At 39.0% G+C, this 22,689-nt stretch overlaps 4 protein-coding genes across 5 annotated transcripts; 1 reads left to right on the forward strand and 3 right to left on the reverse strand.

Annotated features, from left to right (window-relative positions):
• Window positions 1-2,092: 2,092 nt before the first annotated feature.
• c19h2orf71 (chromosome 19 C2orf71 homolog) lies at window positions 2,093-7,146 on the reverse strand. Its single transcript, XM_014468814.2, has 2 exons — window positions 3,560-7,146; window positions 2,093-2,747 (listed from the first exon to the last, which is right to left on the reverse strand). Exons 1-2 carry the CDS (start codon window positions 6,856-6,858, stop codon window positions 2,624-2,626), a joined length of 3,423 nt encoding a protein of 1,140 aa, XP_014324300.1. The 5' UTR covers window positions 6,859-7,146; the 3' UTR covers window positions 2,093-2,623.
• A 454-nt stretch (window positions 7,147-7,600) lies between these two features.
• LOC111612284 lies at window positions 7,601-9,733 on the reverse strand. Its single transcript, XM_023353199.1, has 4 exons — window positions 9,570-9,733; window positions 9,433-9,491; window positions 8,239-9,080; window positions 7,601-8,164 (listed from the first exon to the last, which is right to left on the reverse strand). Exons 1-3 carry the CDS (start codon window positions 9,590-9,592, stop codon window positions 8,260-8,262), a joined length of 903 nt encoding a protein of 300 aa, XP_023208967.1. The 5' UTR covers window positions 9,593-9,733; the 3' UTR covers window positions 7,601-8,164; window positions 8,239-8,259.
• A 1,046-nt stretch (window positions 9,734-10,779) lies between these two features.
• spdya (speedy/RINGO cell cycle regulator family member A) lies at window positions 10,780-16,262 on the forward strand. Of its 2 annotated transcripts, XM_005799158.2 has the most exons (7): window positions 10,780-10,833; window positions 12,860-13,109; window positions 13,276-13,334; window positions 13,418-13,503; window positions 13,590-13,761; window positions 14,456-14,786; window positions 15,288-16,262. In XM_005799158.2, exons 2-7 carry the CDS (start codon window positions 12,899-12,901, stop codon window positions 15,347-15,349), a joined length of 921 nt encoding a protein of 306 aa, XP_005799215.1. In that variant the 5' UTR covers window positions 10,780-10,833; window positions 12,860-12,898; the 3' UTR covers window positions 15,350-16,262. The 2 variants fall into 2 exon arrangements, with proteins under 2 accessions (XP_005799215.1, XP_023208031.1); XM_023352263.1 differs by having other exon boundaries at window positions 14,456-15,368.
• Window positions 16,263-16,324: 62 nt separating this feature from the next.
• trmt61b (tRNA methyltransferase 61B) lies at window positions 16,325-21,312 on the reverse strand. Its single transcript, XM_005799157.3, has 7 exons — window positions 20,373-21,312; window positions 20,180-20,282; window positions 18,201-18,391; window positions 18,032-18,123; window positions 16,897-17,099; window positions 16,740-16,814; window positions 16,325-16,665 (listed from the first exon to the last, which is right to left on the reverse strand). The coding sequence occupies exons 1-7, from the start codon at window positions 21,105-21,107 to the stop codon at window positions 16,631-16,633; spliced, it is 1,434 nt and encodes a 477-aa protein (XP_005799214.1). The 5' UTR covers window positions 21,108-21,312; the 3' UTR covers window positions 16,325-16,630.
• Window positions 21,313-22,689: the final 1,377 nt, after the last annotated feature.

The raw sequence follows: 22,689 nt of genomic DNA on the forward strand, positions 1-22,689 counted from the left end.
GTTTTAAAAGAAAAAGAAAAAAAAACAGTTTAATACCCTATAAAGCTGTGCTGTAAAAGACCAACCTGCCAGTATTGGATGTTGGTCAGGCAGAATGCCAAAAATCCCCACAGACTCTTTCCTTGCTCATGCTTCCTCTTTTTAGTTGTGTTTTCTAAATCTCTACATCTATGTTAGTCCTGTCTGGCCGGAGCTCACCTTTAGGTTATGCCTATTTGACACAAATAGCTATCAGGTAGTAATATCAGGAAGCAACCATGTCCAGACCAACAGTGGGAACTCAGTGGGTATGATAAGAGGCGTCTGTGACAGCCAGCAGGTCATGTTTTTCTCTCTTCCCCACTGAACCAGAGCATTCAGCTCCACTGAGCCAGCAGAGGAGTCCAGTTGTGTAAAGATGGAACTCTGTGGGTTTATTGAGTTTACTTTGGTCTTAGATGTTGTGTGATGAACAGAGTCTGAGACTAGGTCTGAAAGATAGGTGAAGCTAGTTAGTTCAGCTCATTTGTACAATAATAGTTATTATTTCTTAGGGACTCTCTACTGACTGGGCATGCTGGTTTTACACAGCTCTACTGTATTGTACATAAATCTAAAGCCATTAAAAGTTTATTGATATTTCCCTTCCAGAAAATAGATTTTTTTTCCCATGCATTTCTTTCTAGTAGCTGAAGAGATAAAGTTAAAGGTTTTACTGTAAACTTTACAATATATTTTCTGCATCAGTTTTCTTCTGATTGAACCCATGTGGTTGGGTCCAGTGTGAGTGGCTCAGTACAATGATACAAGAGACATTTATTAGTTTTCAAAATTAACATTCTTGTTCATCTGCAGTTTCATAAAGAGCATCTCCATTGGTTGAAATTCCACTAAAATGCATTGAGAATGGAATAAAAAGATGAGTAATTAGGGTTGCAGCAATACACATAGTGTATGATATCGTGCTTTGTTGATAAAAAATTCAAATTAGACAGAAAAGAGTGGCTCTATATTAAATGAATACTGTGATACTCATCCACAGGCCTGTTTGATCTATTAAAACGTGGCTCAGCTGTGGCAAACGCTCTTTCAGCATGAACCCAACCTGCAATTATGTCAGCATAATAGTGCTACCGCCACTGAATATTATGCCGAGAATTAAATTTCTTCTGCCATTTTTCACATCCCTGAGATGCTTTCAACATATACTTAGCCTTGGGTTTATTTCTCCCTGGAAAGCACAATAAAAGATGTCCTCTGATTGTTTAGTTTAAGGTGGAAACTGTTTCCATTTCAAGGAACAGAGAACATGATCAATATGATACCCACGAGGGGATAGAACTGGAGATCTCCAATTATATGGTTTTCACAGCAGGTTTCTTCCACTTCCCTTTGGGAAAACAATCACACTTTGCACTTGGCAGAAATTAAATCACAAGTCTATTTTTGTCCCACTTTAGGAAGACTGAGGATATCCTCAGGGAAAGATTGCACTTTTATATTTGAATGTGTTTTCTGCAGGACAAAAAGGTTATCTTCAAAAGCCCTCAAATGCAAATGTCCATCTACATACAATTTATCAGGATCTAACTACGGTAACTACAATTTATCAGGATCTAACTACGGTAACTACTCTAGCTTGAAAAATAAGTCTAAAAAGCTGGAAAATTCGATTGTTTGAAAGGTTAGTCCTCAATGTACAAATATCCATCATCGACATACAGAGAATACTCGTTTATCTGCATTTTATCCCATGAAGTCTCAAACTTTCCTTGCAACTCCCCCTGATGGGAAAATGGCTTCACTACAGGACAGAATATGTTATAGGAGCAATTTTGAACGTTGGCAAACTACTAAGAGAGAGCTGCTGTTGGACAGCAGTTAAGTGCACCTTTTTTTGGATTAAGCACTATTGGTCATGGAGACAATGGCGCAAGTAATGGCTTTGTTCTGTTTTTATTATTATTATTATTATTATTATTATTATTATTATTATTATTATTATTATTATTAATAATAATAATAATAATTATAAAGAAATAGTAAAAATGACAGACTGAAAAAATTATGAATGGTTTTTAAAGAAAATTAAATACATTTCACATCACTTTGCAGAAAATTACAGCATGGACAACAAAAATTAAAAACAAATCACAAAAAAAATATCAAAAAGTAACGACTATGATTTTTCAAGATGTTTCTCTTCATAAAAATGTATGTAGTTCAATTTAATAGATGACAGAAATGTTTAGCACTTAGTTTTCTACCACCAGTTTTGACCACACTTGTCTCAAATTGAATGTCTGAGCAGAATTTGTTTTCTTTAATTTGTTAAATGTTACCTACAAAAACCTGATCATAATCCTGATCAGACTTGTCCAACAGATGCTTTATCATAATCTTCCATAACTAATAAACAAGTCTTATATTTTGTAAACATAAAAACCAAAAACAGCACAATAACAGCTAACAGCAACACAACTTGATGAGAAATAAGCCAAGTACAGAGTATCTGGAGGTGTGTTACATGACATAGTGGATGGAATTAGCTCCTCTTCTCTTCCAAGTGAAATAAACAAGACCATTTTAAATCCACAGTAATGCTTGCTAATCTATAATCCCACAGCCTTGGTGTTGGCCCTGTTTAGCTCCTGTGTAAGGCCTGTCCGACAACACACAGATCCGGGTGTGATGCAGAGCGTGGCGTTGTCCTGAGGTCTGACTGGCTACCCCATAATTCACGGTGCCTGGCTGGATTGTCATCTAGCCTGTTAAAGTGAAAATAAAATGTACTTTAGTGATAAGCATAGCATGCCTGGTAGGCTCAAGAGGGTTGTTAACAGAAATCATCCTTTAAATTAAACGCTGTCAGGTCACGTTGTGCAGAAGGAAAACAACCCTTATCTAATCTGAAACTGTTTCTGAGCCTGGTGGTCTTGCTCTGGATCCTCCTCCACCTACTTCCAAGGGACGAACCACGGTTGTGTTCACCAACATAAAACTTAGCAAAGGATCAATTTCCATTTGGATCATGAGGCTAATTTTGTACCATTTCTCACAGTGATTTGATTAGAAATAACAGATGGACAGAGAATTGGACTTCACCTCTAACAAAGTAATTAAAGTAAAGGTTACTAAAAAGACAATGTGGCTTTTAGGTCTTGTGTCTGGTCTTTGATGTCCAATAGACTACAAATACTGTTGATGTGCTCCACAGGCTTTGAGACCTAACACATTCATTTGTTCTACAATTATCTCTTTTCCTTTTGTTTCTTCAAGTCTCAAAATCTAGTCCTTGAGGACCAGTGTCCAACAACTTTTAGCTATCTCTTCGCTTCATCACACCTGGCTTCAAAAACTCATTAGCAGAGCTCTCTAGAGCTTGACTGCATGCTGGTGAGACAGTCTTGCCATTGAATTAAAGTGTGTAGAGAAAGAGACACATCTAAAAGTTGCAGAACTCTGGCCCTATAGCACTGTAGTTTGAGACCTCTGTTTTAAGTCAAAGGCAACATTTTGAGAGACCTTCAGAAAGCATGACTATTTTGTTGAAGGATTTAGAAAAAGAAATAAATCTTACCCCTTTGTACATATTGCTGGCTCACTTCCACATGTTTCAGCCACTGAGCTCCCTTGAAATCGAGAAGTCATGTTTAGACTTGGCCTTCTGTCTGATTGGCTACGTCGAACAAAGGGTCGTGGTCCTTGTACAGACACAGGGAACCTTCCGCGACTCCCCCAACAACTGGAAAGACCTGAAACTCTGTTTGAAGTCCATGCTTGAGGTGGTTGGATAACTGAACAAGGCTGGGCCTCAAACATGGATGGAGAGACTGGGCAGAAGACCGAACGAGCATTACTGAACATCTGTGCACTTGATTCTTCAGTGCTGTTCTTTCTTGACCATTTTTGTACCTTTGGTGAGGCTGGTGGAGATGGTGCTTTGAAAGGGTAGGAGGTGCTAGAGTTCTGGTTTGCAACAGGTGGGCTGGGAAGTCTCCGTTGAAGTGCTGGTGGTGTAGGAGGTGTCTTGTTAACAGGGGAGCTATTTGTTGAGGGTGTGGTAACTTCCTTTTTTGAACCAAGAGGGCTGGGAAGTCTTCTATGCAAACTACTTGGGGTAGAGGGAGTGGAAGGTAACATCCGGCCTTTAGAGACAGGCGGAGTGCCAAATGGTTGGCTACTGGCAACTGAGGAAGGAGGCACAATAGTTTCACTGGTATTAGGTTGAGGCACTGAAATCTTGCCATTATGCTGTATTTTAGGTGATTCTCCTTGGGGTTCTGAGGTTCCTTCCCTACTAATTGAGGAGCTCTCCGAGTTCGAGTCGGAAGATCGTTGTGTGTGTAAGATATTTCTAACTTGATGGTTTGAAGATTCTGTCTCCCTTCCATCGGTCTGACTGACTTTTGAAAAAGCAGGTGTACCTTGAAAAACAATCTTCGTTGACTGTGGTAAGCCTCCTTTGCTTGGTAATACTGTGACAGTCTGAAATGAAGCTCTAAGTCTTTGGGATACAGCAGGCCTTTTTAGCACAGGTGACTTTCCCACTTTTGTAGTCCCATCTCCTGCTGCAGTCGATCCACTTTGGGCACTTTCAAAAGAAGTGTCCATCAGTACTTCCAGAGGAGGTGGAGGAAGATTGTCGAGATCAAAATAATAATTTTTTTCAGATGTTGTGTACTCAGGTCTACAGCTGGTCACTCCCGTACTAAGAACTGCTTCTACATTTCCTAAGCCAGGTAGGATGGGAACACCACACTTTTGTACCCCTTTTAAAGGCCCAAGAACTTTAGGAGTTTCTCTTACCTCTATACCCTGGCTGAAGGTGTCAATCAGCTTTTTGACTGAATTCCTGCCCCTGTGAAAGCCAGATGACAGTTGTGGTGATAAAGGAGGGCTAGGTGGAGGAGTGGCTTTTATATGACATGTGGATTCTGTTTTTTCTTCCTGTTTGTCTTTGTCAACATCACAGATGATTTCATTTTTGTTGCTGTACTTTAAGAGTCGTGTTTTGTCTTTAGATGATTGGCTATTATTGTTTTTACCTTGTGGAGGCTGTTTTCGATTTATTGCTGGAGATTGAGCAGGTAAATTTCCTTGAGTTTGTTTAAATGTAACCGACTTTGAGTTTCCTCCCACTTTGGTTTTACTCATCCTTTGTAATCTCTGGTTTAGAGCATTCTGAGTCCTTTCTAGTTCAAACAGAGTTGGATCTTCACCTTTACTCCGCAACGATTCTGCTGACCTGGAACGTTGACCTCTGGCAACTGGGTTCTTTTTTATTTCTGTTTTCCGAACAGCTGTTGCTGTTTGAGGCCTCCTTGGAGATTGCACCTCCTCATCTGTCCAATCTTGTCTAGTGGTCTTTGGAGTGCGTGCTACTTTTGCTTTGGCATCAGTGTTCTGCTTTTGTACAAACTGTATTCTATCACTTACAGCATTTTTCATTTTGAGAGTCATTTCTACATTTTGAGGATTTTCTATGCGTTTTCTTGGTATGCGGAGTGGAGGAGTTGCTGAACTTGTGCTTGAAGAATTAGATCGTATCGGGAATGCTACTTTTCCATCCTTAACACCTCTATCTCCTTCCTCTTCATCATTGTTGTTGTCATCACCATCATCTAAGGAGGCCAAGCCAAACAGCAAATCTCTTTGGTCATTAGGCACTATGGTACATGTAGAATCAAGTGAGTTGAGTGAAGTGAGAGAAAAACTTGGACTTATTTGAGTGCCATATTTTTCTATTGATGCTCCAGTGTTGTTTATAGCAGTGTACTCTGTAGGACTGAGTGGAGTTCTGTTTGTCCCATTGGACCCACAACTCTCTCGTCTATGATGCTTTTCACATCCATTAATGGATTCATTCTCAGCCCCAATACCACTGTCCTCACTAAACAGAGCTGAATCCTCTCCTCCAGGCTTGCGTAGGGAGGCCATTTCTATTTGGGTTAAGAGTCGCATCATCCTGGCCTCCAAAGTGCGTTTGATTTTCAGTTTCTCTTCTAAAAGCTCTGACACTGAGGCAAAGTAATCCACTGCTTCCTCCAAAGCAGAGTCCCCAATTCCACAAACAGTCCGGCTCACATTCCTCATCCTCTGAGTGGTGTACTGAAGAAGCTGTTGCAACAAATCTGGTGGCGATTCTGAGCTAATCGGACCAGACATCCGCTGCGAAGAAGAGGAGAGATTTTTCATTTGGCTTGGCCAAGCAAGATGTTCTCCATTTTCTTTCAAAACCTGTTCCCCCTCCTCTGTCATTTCTTCCAGTCCCTGAATTATTTCCTCATAGCGCAAAGCCATGAAGGCTATCATTGTCTGCACAGAAATCTGAGTTTGGGTGGCTTCTTCCATGAGCTCAAGTACAGAATCATATTTGTTTATACTGGGATTCAAAAAGGCATATGCAGCTTGATGAGCCTTTACCAAAGGTTCTGGAAAGTCTACTTTTTGATCTGTAGATACCTTTTCCTGGTCTTTCCTTCTGGGACCTTTAGTACCTTTGGCTGATTTCTTTGGTTTCCTGTTAGACTTTTTATCAGCCAGCTCCTGCTTGTCAATGTTTTTATCCTTTCTTAGTGGCAGCGTGACTTTTTCTGTTGCTGTACTCTCAACTTTATCAGTGTTCTTTACCTCCATGTTCACTTCTTCAGTGGCATATCTCTTTTTTTGTGGTGTCATTTGTGCTTCTTTCTGAAGTACCTGGACATGTGGAGATTCCTTGTTCCCCTTCACTTCCCCTTTTGCAGGTCCTGTTACATTGTTCTTCCTTCCATCTTCATCTATCTTGTTTTCTTGAGGCACTGCAGGTAACATTCTTTCCCTCCTCATGGCACCCAAGCTGCCCAAATTGGTGCCTTTGGAGGGTGAGCAGCCCATTTTTTTAAGTCTTGAAAATACAAGGTGACTTCTATGTTTTCCCACAGAGCAATTGCAAGAAAAATGAAAATCCAACCAAGATTCTTATCCACCTGCTGTATCTGTCATTTTCAGATGGCCGAGGCTGTACAGAATTACACAATCCCTTACAAGGCGTCCATCGAAGCAAAAAGCAAATAAATCCATTTCAAAAATTGCTTCTACCAGTTACAAATACAGAAAATAAATCCACAGAATTGTGGTCATATTAAAATTTGTCTGTAGCCTGCTGTGAAATGCGTCCCTCTGAATCTTCTGGAGGACAAGAAGCTGAAAGGATTAGTAGGGCTTTCAGTGAACTCCTCCGCATTAACATATGGCACGTTAAACCAAATAAAACTCACCTACTTGTAAGAACATAAGCTCATTTGTGTAATAGGGGCTGGCCCATGATGGCTTTTTATAGCCTGCAAAACAATATTGTAGTTTTTACTCCTCAATGAAAAGTGATTCATTTTCAGCAGGCATTCAAAAACATCTTTAATTGTATTCTCAGTTGTACATTTACATGTAGAGCTTAAATTTTACTAGAATATATATATTTTAATGTAGCATTCAGCTTAGAGAGTCATGACTTGTACAAATTCTGAATTTTGCAGTCAGAATGGAACTAAAATGGAAAAAACAGGTGAAGATTTAATGTCATTTTGTCTTTTACATTCCCCCCCACCCAAATTATACAGCATTTTAAGTAAATTTTTCATTTTGGCCTCCCTCCTCTTTATAACCATACAAAAATCAGATTAGTCCAGTCAAGTGCTGACTAATGCATAGAAAAGAGTAGGTGTAATTGACTCAGACCTAAAAACAGAGTTAAAGTAATTTCCTTAAAATTCTAATATAAACCTTTAATCCATTGAATGGCTTAGCAAATATTCCAGCTCACTACAACCCAATCAGAAAACAAACATGAAGCAGCATTCAGTGCTCCAATCTCAGTTCAGAAAATGAAGCCACCAGGTCTTCCAAAAAAATGCAAACACCTACTACCTATTGGTTCAGCAGCAGCCCTTCATGGGTCAGTTTGACTAATCCTTTACTCTAGTCTTTCCTGAGATCCAGGGAAGTGTCTGAAGCAGTCTGTTTAATCATAAATAAAAGTCAGCACAAACCAGCTGAGTCAGTTTCGTCATGAAGTCCCTTTTTGTCATACAGTTGCTGCAATGTTGCATGATAAAGATAGGAGTCAAGCCAGTTTGAAGTTTTCCCCATCAGTTTTATTCAGCTCTCTGTCCACATCTGAAAAGTTCCAGATAAAAAGTCCACCCTGAAAGACAAGACAGGATCATGGGCACAGATGGCAACTTGTGTTCCAGCAGTAAACACTCAATCTTGCCTTACCAAAAAGAAACAATCTGCCTTCTAAAAGTCAGTTTCTGGAACATCTTGTTGCTGCATTGTGTCAGTTTCAGGCTCTAAAGAATAGTCATTGCTGGAGTACAGATTGTCAGAAAGGAGATCTCCTGCTCGGTGATAGCCTCCATTTGACTGCATGAGGTGAGATGGAGGGTACACAGAAGGCTCTGTCATGCCCACTGGCACCATGACATATGGGCCAGCCTGAGCAAGTGGCATTTCACGAACTTCCATTAAAACATTTCCAATGAGAAACAATTCAGGATCAAGTCCTGAAGGCTGCCAGGGCAAGTAGCCATATGCAGGTGGTGGGCCCACCCCATAGGGAGGAGATGTAGACATCCTGTGGTCATATGCTTGGAGAGGCAAACCATTCATGCCATAAGCATAACTGTAATGAGGAGACCCAGCAGTGCCATAGTTGTAGCCATAAGGAAGAGATGCTGCATGAATGCCACCATAATTGTAATAAGGAAATCCCCTAGAGCCATCACCATAAGTATATGGATGAGAATCAGGGCTTGGATATACAGCTTCATGGAATGGTCCAAACCAGGGATTGGATAATGGATACAAGCCTCTAGGAGTTGAGTTCATCAGTGGCTGCATTGAGAAGCCAGCTGATCTCTCCTCTGCATGCAATGGAGAGCCAACATAAAAGGCTCTTGGTGATAGAGTATCTGGGGCATTAGTAGAGTTGGAGTTAGTGGTCTCAACAGGAACTTCAATGCTGGAGTTTGATTCATTCCCAACAGGTGAGGATGCAAACTTAGAGTCTGGAATTGCTGAAGATCCAGAATTCAAGGAAGTTGTTTTATTGCCATGATCTGGTGAGAGAGAGAGAAAGTTACACAAAAGTGACCAAATGTGTCAAGTCTCACAAGTTGCATGAATGCAAGCTGCTAGGAAATGAGTGGTAGTTGTTAGGCACCATGTTGTCTGTATGGAGCCAATAAAGGTTGAATTGTATTGTTCTTGTCACCAGCACTGTGAAGAGTCTGTTAAGGTTTCTCAAAACATCTACTTTTACACAACTAGCAGATTTTATTTTTGTCTCTACACCTTGTCTATTGCAACTAAAACCAAGAGAAAACTGACAGGAGTTTGAATTGGTAAAACCTAAGTTTCATTTTAAGTCTAATAGTGTCCATACTTTCAGGGTTTGAGGTTTTGACTCACCAGTAGGAAAACAATTTCCAAGGTAAAAAAGCAGGCTGATCCATGACACCCCGCAAAACCTTTGCATTAGAACCAACATTGAGACTCATTTTACTTTAATAAGTTAGTCATCACACCAAGCCACTTCACTAACAAACCTTAAACAGCCTCCCAGGAACATTTCTCCCTCTAAAGCATAGGTCAGCTACAGTGAGTGATCCTTAGAGAAAAGAGTCTGCTCTTAAACAGCAGGCTTTGCAGTCATTGTGCTTATTGGAGACACCTGTAGCATAGTGAGCAGGTGCAGAGGTTCTTTAATTGGCCCAAGAAACTTTATGTAAGCGACAGACAATCTGGTTTTCATTTAGTAAATGTCAATGTTTGTTGTATTTACTAGTAAATGAATAAAATGTCTTCTACGTAGTCATTAGCAAAAACAACAACAACAAGTTAAAAAGGACATTTCAATATATGAATATGAAAATACTAAGAAGACACATAAAACACATACATTTGAATAACAGCACTGTTGATTATGGTATAAATTAAAATTAGTTCATGTATCTTTTTTTGGCAGTCAAAAAATAGATAAAACAACTTTTAGCTGGCTTTTATTTAAAGACTGAGTCACTGAGACATGTAGTTAATACTGGGCATACTTAAGACTTTAATTTTGAACTTTAGCACTAGATTATCTTAAAGACTTTACATGACATACTCTTGTGACATTTGGAACAAAAGTCTACATTTAAATAATAACAAAGATGTGGTAAATAAATAAAACAAAGCAGCAATTTCTGTGCAAAATATAAATTAGTGGGTTGTTCATAATTCTTCTAGCTTCATGCAACAAAGACAGCATTAGTAAAAGTTTAGGATAAAAAATAGAGAGGTAAGTGCTGTCTATAATGTTTGCTATTTTTAAATCTAGATATGTATACATTAGCTATAAATGGATCTGAAATTATGGTGTGCAACATTTTGCTAGATTATCTTCTACATTGCTCACTGAAAGATGACCCTCCCTACTTTTCCAACGTGGTCTTAAAATGTCTTGAGATGTATTATCTTGTTTATGAGCCTACACCAAGTCAGCTTGATAGGTATAAAATACTGGAAATTTTTTATTAGTTGTGCTTCTTTCATTTCTACTCATACCGCTGATGTTAGCATTGTTCTAACCACTTGATTTTTAATATTGCCCAGCTTTTTTAATGATGAAATGGATATCAAATAGGCAAGGACTGGCCCTTATGTTGCCTTACCAATATGGCGGGCGCGTCGACGTACTAGCGTACTGACGTTCAACGCCACGTCGAAGAAGAAGAAGGGGGAAAAACACTACGAGTAGTCAGCGCGTCTCGCGCTAGGGAGGAGTGCTTGCTGCGGATCCTCGAACTCAGTGAGTTGCCATCTACTCGGGTTAGTGTCTGTTTTTTGTCTTAACCTTTATGGAGCTCACAGACCAACAATAGCTTTAACTTTTATTTAACGCTGATACTTTTCGTTTTTACCGATGAGAAAATATTTTCTGAAGAAAAACCGAAAATGTGTGATTTCGGTGAGCTTTTAAGCTAGCTACGCCATTCTTAACCTAGCGGAAAAGCTATAGACTTGTCTAATTTTGTAAAATGTCAATTTAGATCAAACGTTTAAGTAACATCTTAGTCAAAAACTAAAAATAGTGACCTGGAGATATAATAGAAGGGGTGGCCAAAGTTGGCCGGACTTTAATGTTCAGATTAATTACCCAGACACCTGCAAGTATGTGCGTAAGACTTTTCCGCTCCAAGTAAAAACTGATTAAAATGTATCTTAAATTCATATAAAAATCCAATTTCCTTGCATATCACTTAATTGTTACGGACAACAAACCACACTACTGGAAACATTTTTTTGTGTCAAAACTTGTACTAAACTAATGCAATACGTTAACATTATTAGAGGTTTTTCAGTATATCGAAAACAGTTCCGAATCAGTCATTTTTTAAATCTACTTTTATTATTTAAAATTTAATATAAATCCCGTTTTGGTTAGACACGTGTGTTTTGATCCCAAAATGGTTGATCTTCATTTTATGTTATATTCAAAACTCTTGCCTCACAGAGCTTGCATTACCTTTTTCTGAATAAATCACTGGACCTACTGGGTATGACCTTATAGAAAACATCTGATCAGATCATCTCTGCCTTTGAATATTTAGTTATATGTTTTAGAAATACTGAGCTTTGGTTTTCTTTAAAGTCAACAACAATTCACACAATGAGTCAGTGAATTGGTGGCCAATTTTCCATTACTTGGCGATACTGATTTTATCTTCTTCTGATTTCTCTCTTAGAACTCCAAGTAACAACAAAGCACTTGTTTCATAAAGTGTTTGTGGTAAAGAAAAACCTGATTTCTCCAAAGCATCTCAAAGTTGCGTAGATGTGTCGTTGCTTTACTGAACATCTACGATTACAGTTAAAATCTCTACATTATGAACCAACTAAAAAGTACTACAGTATATCTCACTTACTACTTAAGACAGATTATACATTTTTTTTTGTGACAGTGAGAATCAGAGCGTTCAGAGTGAAGGGGGGGGAAAAGAGTCCTTTTGTTGTCATACTTTAAACTTTCTGTTATGTGTTGAAGTCTTGCTCCAGTAAGCCTCTGTAGGAACAAGTTTCCTATCTAGAAGAACCCGCTTTCTCAAATTTTGTCTTTATTCACATAAGCGAGACTGAAAATTGCAAACTTTAAGTTGCTTTCGCTCAGCTTTAACTTTGACACTGAAGAGAGTTTTTGACAGATTCAGGATGGATTTTTGTTGTTGTTGTTTCCAGCCGGCCTATTGGATCCGTCCTATTATAAAATTTGTCCATTTTGCCTCCAGTTGTTTATCCCACTGCATTTTTCTATTTAATAAGATCATTTATTTAAACTGATTAAATTCAACTCTTTTTGAAAAAGTAGGGCATTTTGTATTTTCATACATAATTTATTATGCATACTATTGAAACATGTATTTTTACATTAATATATATTGAATTGTAAGATTCTCCCCATCAAATTATGTCTTTAACATTAAGAAAAAAGTCTATACATTTAATCAACTGGAAAAAAAAGATTATCTTTTAGTCAACATGAGATGGTTTGAGTTTTTTTTTTGTTGTTTTTTTTTGAATGTCGGGATGAAATATTTCTGAGTGTTTACATTTCTTTAGTAGAAACAAATGTTTGTTCATGTTGTGTGTGCTGAGATAAACTACTGATGTTTTCTATATGTTAATGAAGTGAAACAAATGTATGTGATCGAATTAAGCTAAATTTAATCAGATGTGCCTGGGCTGTGGAGTGGGATTGCTTCACAAATTACCCATCACCTTTTGGGCTCTCTCAAGCCTTTTAGAGAAGTGGATTAACTTTAAGATCTTTGACTTTTCTTCCTTCTCCAATCACCAGACAGCAGTAGCCTCCTGAACATATGACACAAGCTTTGGCATGATGAAAACTCCTCCCTCTGCATCCCTGCGGGTCAAGCGCAAAAATGTCCGTCAGATGAGAAAGCATTTCTGCCTAAGCAGAGCGAATAGTCAGGACTCTGAAAGTTCCCTGTGGAAGATCCAGTCCGGTCAACGTGACCCGTATTTTACCAAAATGCCTGCAACGGTCATCCAGCGGCAGGAAATGGCTTCGTACTTGCGTCTTTTTGGTAAATCAGCATGTGAATGTGTGCATGAATGACTGGATGTAGTATGAAGTACGTTGGGCTCCTCTGGGCCTGATGAAATGCTATCCAAATGTAGGACATTTACCATTTAAATTAAAAACATCTGGTGAGAGAAGCTTAAGGAATAACATAATGATTTTGGTTTCAGATGATGACCTGATCCAAGACTTTCTCCGGATGGACTGCTGCTACAAAATGACTGACAAGGTAAAACCCTTTATACTTTATAACAAACCTTCATTTTGCTTAATTACTGTGTGCCGACTTCAGGTTTTACCCTATTTTGTCAGTACCTTATAGCCATGACCTTTGTGTACTTCAAACGGGCCCACTTCTCTATTGCTGAATACACCAGAAAGAATTTTTTCATGGCCCTGTAAGTCCACAGAAATCAGAAGAAGCTTTACAGATTTTGTTGGAAATACAACATTCCTGATATCAGCATTTGTTCTGTATCTGTAGCTATCTTGCCAACACCATGGAAGAGGATGAGGAGGAAAGCAAGTATGAAATTTTCCCATGGGCTCTGGGAAAGAACTGGAGGAGACAGTTTCCACGTTTCCTTAAGCAGCGAGATGAGTTATGGGCTCGCATCTGTTACCGAGCTGCTGTCAGTAAGAGCTGCTGTGAGGAGGTGCGAACATTTGTCTTTGAAATGAGGCTGATAAACTCAGCGCCATCCAGAAATTTCTATCCTCTCAGCATGGGCATTATGATTAATTTTGGGGCTTTTATTCGTACATTTGAAGTGGTTTCTTTTTATGGTTGAAGGGTGTTATAACAAACAATATTAAAAACAATTTGATGGGGTGCTGTGCACCTTGGTTGGTGGAGGAGGCGCCCCACATGCAGAAGTCATAGTCCTTGACGTGGTTTCCCTGCATTCAATTCCTGGTTTCAGACCATTTGCTGTGTGTCTTTCTCTTTTCTCTGCAGCCTCTTTCCTATCAAATGACTGTTCAGTAAAAGCCATTAGTGCCAAAAATAGTCTTTTAAAGAAACACTTTGACAGACAAACTTCATTGAGTAGTTGATTTTATCAAATCCAAAAAGGGTGAAAGTTATAGATACAGCTCTGAGACACACAGATGCACTTTGAGAAAAAAAAGTTAGGCAACCTCCTTATAGCCAGTGTTGAAGTTGGTTCTATCATCACTCCACCCTAAAAACAGAATGGGTTACATTGAGTATTAAAAGCCCTCGATTAATGGCATTCATACTGATCAGTGTGTGTGCATTTCTGACTGGTACCCTGGCTTCTTTCAACTTGAACAATTTTGGATTAGTTTGGGTTTTGTTGACTTCTGTCTCCCTGCCTCTGTCCCCAGGTAATGGCCATTGTGCCTTCTCACTTTGTGTGGCAGCGGCAGCGTTCCGATCATCACAGTGGCGCCCTGAGACAGTACAACACACAAGGCCCTACTCGTTTTCCGCGCGGCCCATCCGCCTCCCCCGTTTCCTGTGCCCTTTGCAATTGCGGCAGCAGGTTGCATCGCATCTCCTCCAGCCAACCATCTGCACAGACCACAAGCTACCTGAACCCGTTTGCTCCTGCCTTTACATTCGAGCTGACGCCACCCAAAGCCTCCAACAGGGCGGCAGAGAAGGATAAAGACGAGGCACCGAAATTGTGCTGCTTCTGTCCTGAAAAGCTTCCAAGTAAGGGCCAGAGGTTATTCAAAAGCCAGAATGCAGAGCGCTTTGCTAAAGATGAAACAAAGTGATGGATTTCTTTGTTTTGCTTTCAGGCTTTTTACTGATCGTCTAAAGTCATCCTGAGTATTGCTTCTCCAGATTTTATAGAGCTTTTCTTTATATTATTGGATATCCACTAGCTATCAGCAAAAAAAAAAACTTAATATGACATGGCATAATGGGCAATGTGTATTTAAATAATTTAAGCAAATGCATATGATTTTTTTACAACTGTCTTCAGAAGATGGTTTAAAAAGTGATGTATTCGGGAAACCAGAAACAATCCAGGAAAGAAACCAGAGACATGCATCATCCTTGAACAGATTTAAGTGAAATAATTTTTAAATTAGGCAGAAATAAAGTAGATTCTTGTTTCCTGCCTTTTTGAAACGATTGCTTGCCAACTAATATAAGGAATAAATTGACGTCTCCTAATCTTTCTTGTTTGTCCTTTCTCTTTGATAGGGGAGACTTCTTCCTGCGACTCTTCCTGTGACCCCTTCATAGACTGGATCAGCGAGATGTAAAACCCAAAGCTAAACTCGGCTGTTCCACCTTGTTCCTCTTTGAACCAACTGAACTGTTCTGTGCAATAATCCTTTGTTTATCTAAAACTTTGAAGGTCAGAGTCTTCCAGTTAGTGGTAACCTGAAACAAACATAATAAACTACGCTTATTCAACGCACATAAATATGAAATAAGTTGTACACAAGCTAAGATTGTTCCAGCTACAGATTTCTCTACATATTTATCTACAGTATTTATTTAACTTATTTGTAAATGAGATGTTTTGCAACATTTCAACCCTGGGATGCATGTTGGATTGAGTGGGGGAATCTTGTGGGTATTTTTTTTTTCCAGTTGTGACTTTTTGATGAGCCAATGCCTGTGAGTTTAAGAATACAAAGGCTGAACTTAAATTTGTCTCATTGTTTTTTACTGGGCTCAGGTGCCAATATGACAGCTGTTTTATACTTAGCTAAAACATCTTTGTTACCGAGATACCTACACACAGGCTAGAAAATGTTGGAATCTGAGTTTAGTATGTTACAGATCTGGATAGGATTGGAAAAAGACAATTGATTCAAGTCTTGTTCATGAGTGTATTATCAACATGATTTGTAACACAATTTCTAAAAGTATTTCTATCACCTGTGAGTTTTCATGCTGTCTCTTTAACCAAATATGCACATAAAAGTTGCATCCTCGTCAATCAGTCCTTCCATCCATCTCAGTCTGGCTGTATACCAATATGCCTAGTCATCCATGCATCTGCCAATATATCAATTGATCAATTGGTTCTGCTATTTTCTCCCATCAGTCATCCATCAGTTTCACTATTCACCCAGTTGTCCATTCTTTCATTTGTTTGTCCATCCATCATTTTGTGGATCCTCCATCTGTTTTTCCATTCATCTGTCCATCCAAACCATCCATCACTCATTCTTCCAGCTGTCCAACCATTGTCACAATCCAACTGTACATCTACAAAAAGTCATCCATTCACTCATTCATCAGTTTATTAATTTAAACCAGCCTTCCAAAGTCTATTCATCCACTTGTACATTCTGTCTTACAATCAGTGCATTTTTCAGGTTTCATGTTTGGACTTTTCTTGGGATATTCTATTTAAACTATTTCAAACTTTTCTATCCCTTTGCCATATAAATTTTAAATGTATACATTTTTAGATTAAAAAAAATATAATGATCCATATTTCCATCAGTTTCTTTTACTTTTCAGGCTCTGTGAGGTAAAATTCAGCTCTTAAATTATGTCTTGTATCCAGGGGTCTTCAGTGACTGCGGCTACTGCACAAACTTCCTCAGCTTCACCAGGAATGCTGAAAAATGAAATGTCATGATCAGAATTTCCTACAAACATGAAACAAAACCAGAGATTCTACCTCATTCTAACCTGTGTGACTCATCTGTTCTGGATGGGGTCTGGCTATGTAGGGAACATTACCAAATGCTGGCCCAAAATGGGCTTCTGAAAAGACAACCAACGTTTACAGGGAGAAAAATTCAACCATTAGGATTCAAAGAAATCATTCGATTTCATTTGCATTTACCTCCATCGGCCCCATCGGATGATTCTTCTTCGCTGCTCGTGTCTTCACCGAGGTTCGGAGCTTTCCTGGTGCAGTATTGTCCATCTTTCTGCATTGCAGGGGCCACCAACCAGTGCCTGACAGGAACCTCAATGATGCGTTCACAGAAAACAGGAAGTGCAGAACACCGGAGACCCTCCAGCAGATCAATAACCTGCGTTATACTGTGAAAGGAAAATAGTGCAACAGAATTCAGTTCCTGCTCATATATACAACAATTTGAAACTTGAAATCCTTAAATATCATGATAATGTTCAAGACAGGTCAGTTCAGGCATAACAAGCATGGCTTGCTTCTAAGGGTTGAAGCAGTCTTTTTTCTTTACAAACATTGCAGCACAGCCCATGTTCTAAATTCTGTATGAATAAACTGAAGGACGTCTTAAATAATGGCTTTTAATAGACAAGACTAATATAGAGATACATATAGACAGCACCTTTTGAGAAATAAACCAAATGCAGGGCAATGGTGGAAGAATGACAATTTAGGCTTGTTTTTCCAGCCATGGGACCTGAACACCTTGCAGTTATTTAGGGTTCAACCATGAACTCCCCTTTCTACTAGAGTGAGATGCGAGTCCATCTGACAGCTGAATCTTGGCCCAGAGTGGATCAGCAGGACAATCATGTCACAACGGCACAGTCAATATCCAGATCTCAACATGATTGACATGCTGTAGTGTGAACTTGGGATAGCTTTGTAAAAACATGCCTGCAAGTCTTATTAAGGTGAAAGTAAAGTGGACTTCAATGCTGATTGTTCTACAAGTCTCTGAATTATGAACTTTCTAAATGTGTTTCTTTTAATTTTAAATAAAAGCAGTTTTCGAGTATTGGTTTTAGTTTGACAGATCTATGTCAAATGAATGCTTACGACCAAACAAACAGGCAACATCCTTCAGAGGTGTTATGGTTAAGGCATGCAGCTTCAGATTCAGTTTTTTTTTTTTTTTGTTAGTGGCAGCATTTTTATTTTTGACATTGTCGCCCTGTGTTGATACTTCAGGGTTTTCAGAAACACAAAAATTGTTTTAATTTCATAAAATATCTAGTCTACTGCTGTTGAAGCCTCTATGTGTTTTGAAGCGGCTGCTCACTTTGCGAGGTAGATGACGCAGACAGCTCCAGGATGCAGGTGTGGCAGCACGGTGGGTAAAACCAGATGAGGGTGTATCAGGTCGAGCGCAACCTGCAAGAGAAAGCAACTCTGACAAATGAGCAGATCTATTAATGTCAAACATGTTAAGAAAACGTCATGACACTGACCGAGTGAAATCCTCGATCAGCGAGGAGTGACGAGGCTGTGCTGAGGTCAGCGTTCAGGAACTCCACGTTGTTGGGCCACTTCTGTCCTCGTCGGAGAGCCCAGGATGTCCTCCAGCGCTCGTAGTTCTTCACTGATCTTCTGTGGTGATCCTCCCTCACCTCTATGCTCAGCACGCTCCCTCTAGAACCAACTGGAGGAAATATCTGAACCATATCGTTTCTGAATGTTGAATGAGGTCTCATTTTCATCATAATCTTGATTCACATTATTCATTTATAACATAGATTACTAGAAACTAGTCTTAAACCTTAATGTATTACTTAATATCTTCCTTTCTAAGAAACTAGACTTGGATACCTTTTGATATGAGCTTAAATATGCAAATGAGATGCTCCTAACTGGATCTGTCAGATTTAGTACAACCCTGCAGTGTCATTCATACTCATGCACTTTATTGTTGATCTGCAATGCGTTGACACCCTGTCAACTACTCCACATGTTGTTGCTTCACAATCGCAAATATTCATGTATTTTATTAGGATTTAAAGTGATAAACCAACTTAAAGCAGTGAATTAATGTGAAATTGAGGAAGAGAATAAATGGCTACAAATCAAGACCATTTGCATTCAGCCCCCTGAACCAATTTTTTTATGTTTCACATTTCACTGAAGTTACAGTTGGGGTATGTCTGTCTACTTTGCACATACAGAGGCTGAAGTTATGCCCATTCTTCTTTGCAATGTAGCTAGAGTTATTGGAAAGAGTCCTTCTCTGGACATCAATCTTCATGTCTTCATTGTCCAGCTGGGAGGTGAACTTCTACAACAGTGGTCCCCAAACTACGGCCCGCGGGCCAGATGCGGCCCGCCTCCACATTTGGTCCGGCCCCCTGAACAATACCAGAGTATTTTCATATATGTGCATTTTTATTTGATAAGTTGGACTTTTGCAATAAAATAAATGTTCCTTAGTAATGAACTTTATTTATTATTAACTACTAGTTAGTAACTGTTTTATACATGCATATAATTGACCCTAACCCTTTTTTTATGTGGAGAACCCAGTGTTATTTGGTTATTATTTATTTCATAAATAGTGTTATTTCCTGACTTTTGTTCTCTGAAGAATCCAGAAAAGGTTATTTGATTGTGCTTTCTGAAAAACAATACATTTTTATGTTTAGCACTCTTACAATCGTCACACTTTTTCTGTTACAAACTGACCCCGGCCCCCCATCAGAGAAGGGACAAGTTATGTGGCCCTCACAGGAGAAAGTTTGGGGACCCCTGCTCTACAACATCCTTAAGTCTTTTATAACCTCTCACAGCTTTCCGTTATTAATTGCCTTGTGTTTAGCTTCATTCATCGTGGCATCCTCCAGGTCAGCTTATATTTCATAGAAATAGAAGTTTTGTGTGACCAAGAAGGTCTATTTTGGTCATATCTGATCACAGCACAATCTCCTAAATTTTTGCTTTGCCACATACACCGAATGGTATGTGGCAAAATCAAAGACTTTATTTTAACAATGGCTTTCTTCTTGTCACTCCTACAAAAAGGTCAGATTTGAGCAACAACCAATTGTTGTCGTTCTGTAGCTTTTGCCTGAGACATCCAGTTGGATGTTGGACTGCCCTGTACTGATACGTTTGCAGTTGTGTTATACTCTATGATGGATGTAACAAAGTTCTATGAAATGTTGTCTTGTGAACTTACTCTGTTTTAACTCCTCTACAGCTTAGCTATCTTGGTCTTTATGATGCTGTTTGCTCTCTAGCAAAACTTTGAGGCCTCAAGAGAATAATATTGCACTGAGATAAGTCCACTTCACAGTTATGTAGTAATTTGTTTTGGTCTCATATAAAAACCCAATAAAATACAGTTTGAGATTGTAATGCGACAAAATGTGGAAAAAAGTAAAGTTTACTAAAACCTTTGTAGTTGGGATGCAAGATAGGAAAAGTGAGACAGACAGACCTGCTCTGGACAGAAACAGGGACATTGCTCCAGACCCAGAGCCTGACTCTAGCACACAATCTCCCTCTGTAACATCCATCATCAGCAGCATGTTGGCTGCATCCTGAACACACAAGGAGGCAGAGATGGAGGTTATTAATCTGACACTGTTAAAATCCTCTGCATTTGACATCTGCACTCATACAATACCTACCTTAGGATAGGCGATTGCAGGACCCCTCTTCATATACAGCACATAGTCCTCCAGACTGGCACGCCGAAAAAAGATGGGAACATCCCTGCCTGTCTTCAAGAATTTGCCTGCCGGTTGCCCAACAATATCGTCATGCTTGATGATTCCCCAGCTGCTCTGCAGGCAGGCCCCTGGCTGAAGCTGGAACATCTTCCTGAACTCCACCCGTCTCTTCTTTCTGTACTCAGCAATAAGGAGCTCCCCAAAGGTGAGCAAGCTCTCCCCTAGGAGATTGGGGTACACATGCCCCTCTGCATGGTGAAATGCTGCAGCTTTTGGCTCCTCTCCTACCTCATGGCCACTGTGTGTCTCCAGATCTTCTTCATCAGTGACTGTCTCTGGATCACATCTCTGTGGATCCTCTTCATGCTGTTCCTGCTCCCTCAGATGCATCACCTCTGGGCTCAAAACATCCTGGGGCAGCAGACTGCTTATCCTCTCCAAAGGGGACAGGGGCCGCTTCCTCCTGAAAAGGAGATCTTGTTTTTCTGCCTGCTTGGGAGTTAGTTTTAAGGAGTCTTTGCTCTGTCCATCATTCTCATTAGATCTCACAGAAGCAGTGAAAAAAGTTCTGTTGCAAGGACTTTTCACGAGTTTCTCAAACACATCTCTGTTCCTGCTGTGAGTCTGAATTGATTTGCAAGCTGTCACCAGTCTGTGCAAATACATACATCTTTGGGTTGCATGCACAGTCATCACTGCCAAATCTTTCACAGAAACTAAAGGAGAGAATCCCTCTGAGAGAATCCCCTCTGTAGCCAGATAGAGACGTACACAGGGACATGCAAGATAAAAAAAAAACTAAAAACAGAAATACGTTATTAAAGTGCGTTATTAAAGTTAACTTACACTGAAATAACTAACAGTTAACGCGTGTTTGCACGAGGAAGGAGGTCATTGCTTCTAAAGCACGTGTGACTAGCGTCATAAACAAGCGCCTGCAGCAGTACTTCAATCTTGCCTGCAGATGGCGGTATTTACTGAGAGGCTTTTTTTTCCATTTTATCTTTATACATTTAAAATATTGTTCTAATTGATGTTATTCCAAAGGTAAATTAATAATTATTAAACAAAATAATTCAATAGAAAATAGTTATTTCATTTCAGACGTAAATGTCACCGCCATATTTTGGCATTTTGAATTGATAGTTTTGCAAAACTGTTGAACTCTGTTTGTTGTGATAGGATGACATCAGCAGCGCAAGTCTCTTATTTTACATTGGAAAGTAAATCAATGAAATAATTGAGCATGTGTGCCAAAATCTACTCCTGTAATGATTTATTTTAGGTGCAGTCACAACTTTTGTAAGTAAGCAAAAATTGTATACACCTTACCCTGTTGTAAGGTGTATAATACGCATTACCTATTACAGTAGGTTATACACATTACCTACTGTAAGTATTCTGATTAGGAAAAGTTTTTGTTCTGCCAGAATTTGTTTTGTAATTATGCTATTTTTTGGTGTTAATTTTCTTCATTTTATTCTTTAAAATACCAGAATTTGCACGTAAAGTAATATTTATTTTTCTTGTATGATGATATTACTTTTGAATATTAGATGAGTTAGCACCAGAGAACCCTTTTTAAAAATACTATTTTATTTCTTGGACAGCTGAGTGAAAATATGTTAAAGTAATTCTTATTCGTTTACAATTGTGAGTATACTCTACCCACCGCTATCAATTCCTGACAGAACTGCAATTTAGTCTGCTTAGACTTGCTCACCCAAACCTTTACACGTCTGAACTTTATTTGGGACTGATATTAGGGCTTTACTGTAAAACACTGGCTGTGTTGCTTAGCCACTTTGAAAATAGTTGCCAAATGATTGGAATCATTGTCTGTTTGGAAGTCCTTCTTTCTGATATCTTGAGATTTGGATGGCAGTTTCCCTATTTTATCACAAAATACAGCAATAGTCATTTGGCCAAAACGTTTCAGTTTTAGTTTGACCAGACAAGCCAGGACATGTCCTCAAAAATGCATTTTTTTCTTAGTTCAGATATTAGATGCTCTTCAATATCTTTAGTCACCTCCAGGCTCAACTCTTCATTAGTGCAAAGACATTGATGTAAATGATACGACTTATGAGATTTTGTTGAGCTTAATTTAGAGTCTGCTCTTGTTGAAAGCTATTTATTTATTATACTTGTGGTGGGGTGTTCTTATATGTTTTTATGTGAGCAAAATGTGAAAATCTGCAACGTAATTTTGCTGTGCATTGTTTCTTTGAGATAGCGTTGAATGATAATAAAATAAATTTTAAATCTTCAGCCT

Source organism: Xiphophorus maculatus, chromosome 19, assembly GCF_002775205.1.
Source record: "Xiphophorus maculatus strain JP 163 A chromosome 19, X_maculatus-5.0-male, whole genome shotgun sequence".
In the NCBI taxonomy this organism is placed as follows: domain Eukaryota; kingdom Metazoa; phylum Chordata; class Actinopteri; order Cyprinodontiformes; family Poeciliidae; genus Xiphophorus; species Xiphophorus maculatus.

Coding starts and splice junctions, on each gene's coding strand:
- trmt61b (XM_005799157.3), bottom strand. CDS start 21,107: ATGACTGTGCATGCAACCCAAAGATGTATGTATTTGCACAGACTGGTG. Junction 20,283..20,372: donor CTGCAATCGCCTATCCTAAG/GTAGGTATTGTA, acceptor TTGTGTGTTCAG/GATGCAGCCAACATGCTGCT. Junction 18,124..18,200: donor CTGATCGAGGATTTCACTCG/GTCAGTGTCATG, acceptor TTTCTCTTGCAG/GTTGCGCTCGACCTGATACA.
- c19h2orf71 (XM_014468814.2), bottom strand. CDS start 6,858: ATGGGCTGCTCACCCTCCAAAGGCACCAATTTGGGCAGCTTGGGTGCC. Junction 2,748..3,559: donor CCAGCAATATGTACAAAGGG/GTAAGATTTATT, acceptor TCACTTTAACAG/GCTAGATGACAATCCAGCCA.
- LOC111612284 (XM_023353199.1), bottom strand. CDS start 9,592: ATGTTCCTGGGAGGCTGTTTAAG. Junction 9,492..9,569: donor TTCCTGGGAGGCTGTTTAAG/GTTTGTTAGTGA, acceptor TCTAATGCAAAG/GTTTTGCGGGGTGTCATGGA. Junction 9,081..9,432: donor TGGAAATTGTTTTCCTACTG/GTGAGTCAAAAC, acceptor CTCTCTCACCAG/ATCATGGCAATAAAACAACT.
- spdya (XM_023352263.1), top strand. CDS start 12,899: ATGATGAAAACTCCTCCCTCTGCATCCCTGCGGGTCAAGCGCAAAAAT. Junction 13,110..13,275: donor TTCGTACTTGCGTCTTTTTG/GTAAATCAGCAT, acceptor TTTTGGTTTCAG/ATGATGACCTGATCCAAGAC. Junction 13,335..13,417: donor GCTACAAAATGACTGACAAG/GTAAAACCCTTT, acceptor CTATTTTGTCAG/TACCTTATAGCCATGACCTT.